The sequence below is a fragment of the Haliaeetus leucocephalus genome, unplaced genomic scaffold (genome assembly GCF_000737465.1).
Source record: "Haliaeetus leucocephalus isolate CR32 unplaced genomic scaffold, Haliaeetus_leucocephalus-4.0 Scaffold741, whole genome shotgun sequence".
NCBI lineage: Eukaryota > Metazoa > Chordata > Aves > Accipitriformes > Accipitridae > Haliaeetus > Haliaeetus leucocephalus.
This window is the reverse complement of record NW_010973177.1, coordinates 5,961,327-5,962,308: the sequence shown is the minus strand read 5'-3', so window position 1 is coordinate 5,962,308 and position 982 is coordinate 5,961,327. Positions and strand designations below refer to the sequence as shown.

The 982-nt window shown below is 69.8% G+C and overlaps 1 protein-coding gene across 1 annotated transcript in view; it reads left to right on the top strand.

Annotated features, from left to right (window-relative positions):
* LOC104840101 (C-type lectin domain family 4 member F-like) overlaps nucleotides 1–982 on the top strand; it is a 1,809-nt gene that overhangs the window by 416 nt on the left and 411 nt on the right. Inside the window, exons 3-5 of the mRNA XM_010580818.1 lie at nucleotides 119–199; nucleotides 459–515; nucleotides 632–783. Of these exons, the coding sequence (XP_010579120.1) occupies nucleotides 119–199; nucleotides 459–515; nucleotides 632–783 (290 nt within the window). The remainder of the gene's footprint in view (nucleotides 1–118; nucleotides 200–458; nucleotides 516–631; nucleotides 784–982) is intronic.

Here is a 982-nt window from a genome sequence, read left to right as displayed (position 1 = left end):
GGGGGGGGGGGGGGGCGGTGATGCCTGGCAGGGGCCAGGAGCAGGCAGGGGCTGGGAGCAGGCAGGAGCCTGCAGGCAGCTCTGGCAGGGCACTGACCCGCTGCCCTTCCCTTCCCAGATGTGCAGGGCCAGGCGGAGCTGTGGGCAGCACAGGCAGAGCTGGCGGCAGTCAGGGCCCCTCTGCTGCCTGACCCCAATGGTGAGTGGGACCCTGGGGCTGCCCTCAGTACCCCAGCCCCTACCCGCAGCCCCCTGCCCGCAGCCCCTGCCTTCCAGCCCCTGCCTGCTACCACAGCCCCTGTCCCCAGCCCCTGTCCCCAGCCCCTACACGCAGCCCCCTACACGCAGCCCCTGTCCCCAGCCCCTGTCCCCAGCCCTTGCCCACATCCCCTGCCCGCATCCCCTGCCTGGGGTGGTGGGCAGGCCACTGCTGGCTCCTCTCCCTGACCCCATGGCAGGTCCTTGGAGCCCCAGTGAGAGCCCAGCAGCAGTGCAGAGGCAGAAGGAGCAGCTCGGTAATGTCCCTGGTCTGGGGAGGGATCACGTCTGGGATGTCTGGGATGACACCCATCCCTGGGCCGCCCTGGCCCCGGCAGCTGTCACCCCGTCCCCACGGCTGCCCACTCCCCAGGGCGGTGGCTGCAGGGACTGTCCCTGGGCTGGCGGTACCACCGGGGGAAGATCTACTACTTCTCAGGGGAGCAGAAGCCCTGGGGTGACGCGGAGGCCACCTGCCGCTCCACGCACTCCCACCTCACCTCCGTCACCAGCCCCGAGGAGCAGGTGGGTGCTCGGGGCTGCAGCACCCATCGCTGCCTTCTCCTGCGCTCCCTCCTGCCCATGCACCTTTTTGGCCAACACTCCCTCCTGTCTGTGCCCCCTCCAGCCCACAATCCCTCCTGCCCACAATCCCTCCTGCCCGTGCATCCTCCTGCCCGTGCATCCTCCTGCCTACAATCCCTCCTGCCCATGCATCCTCCTG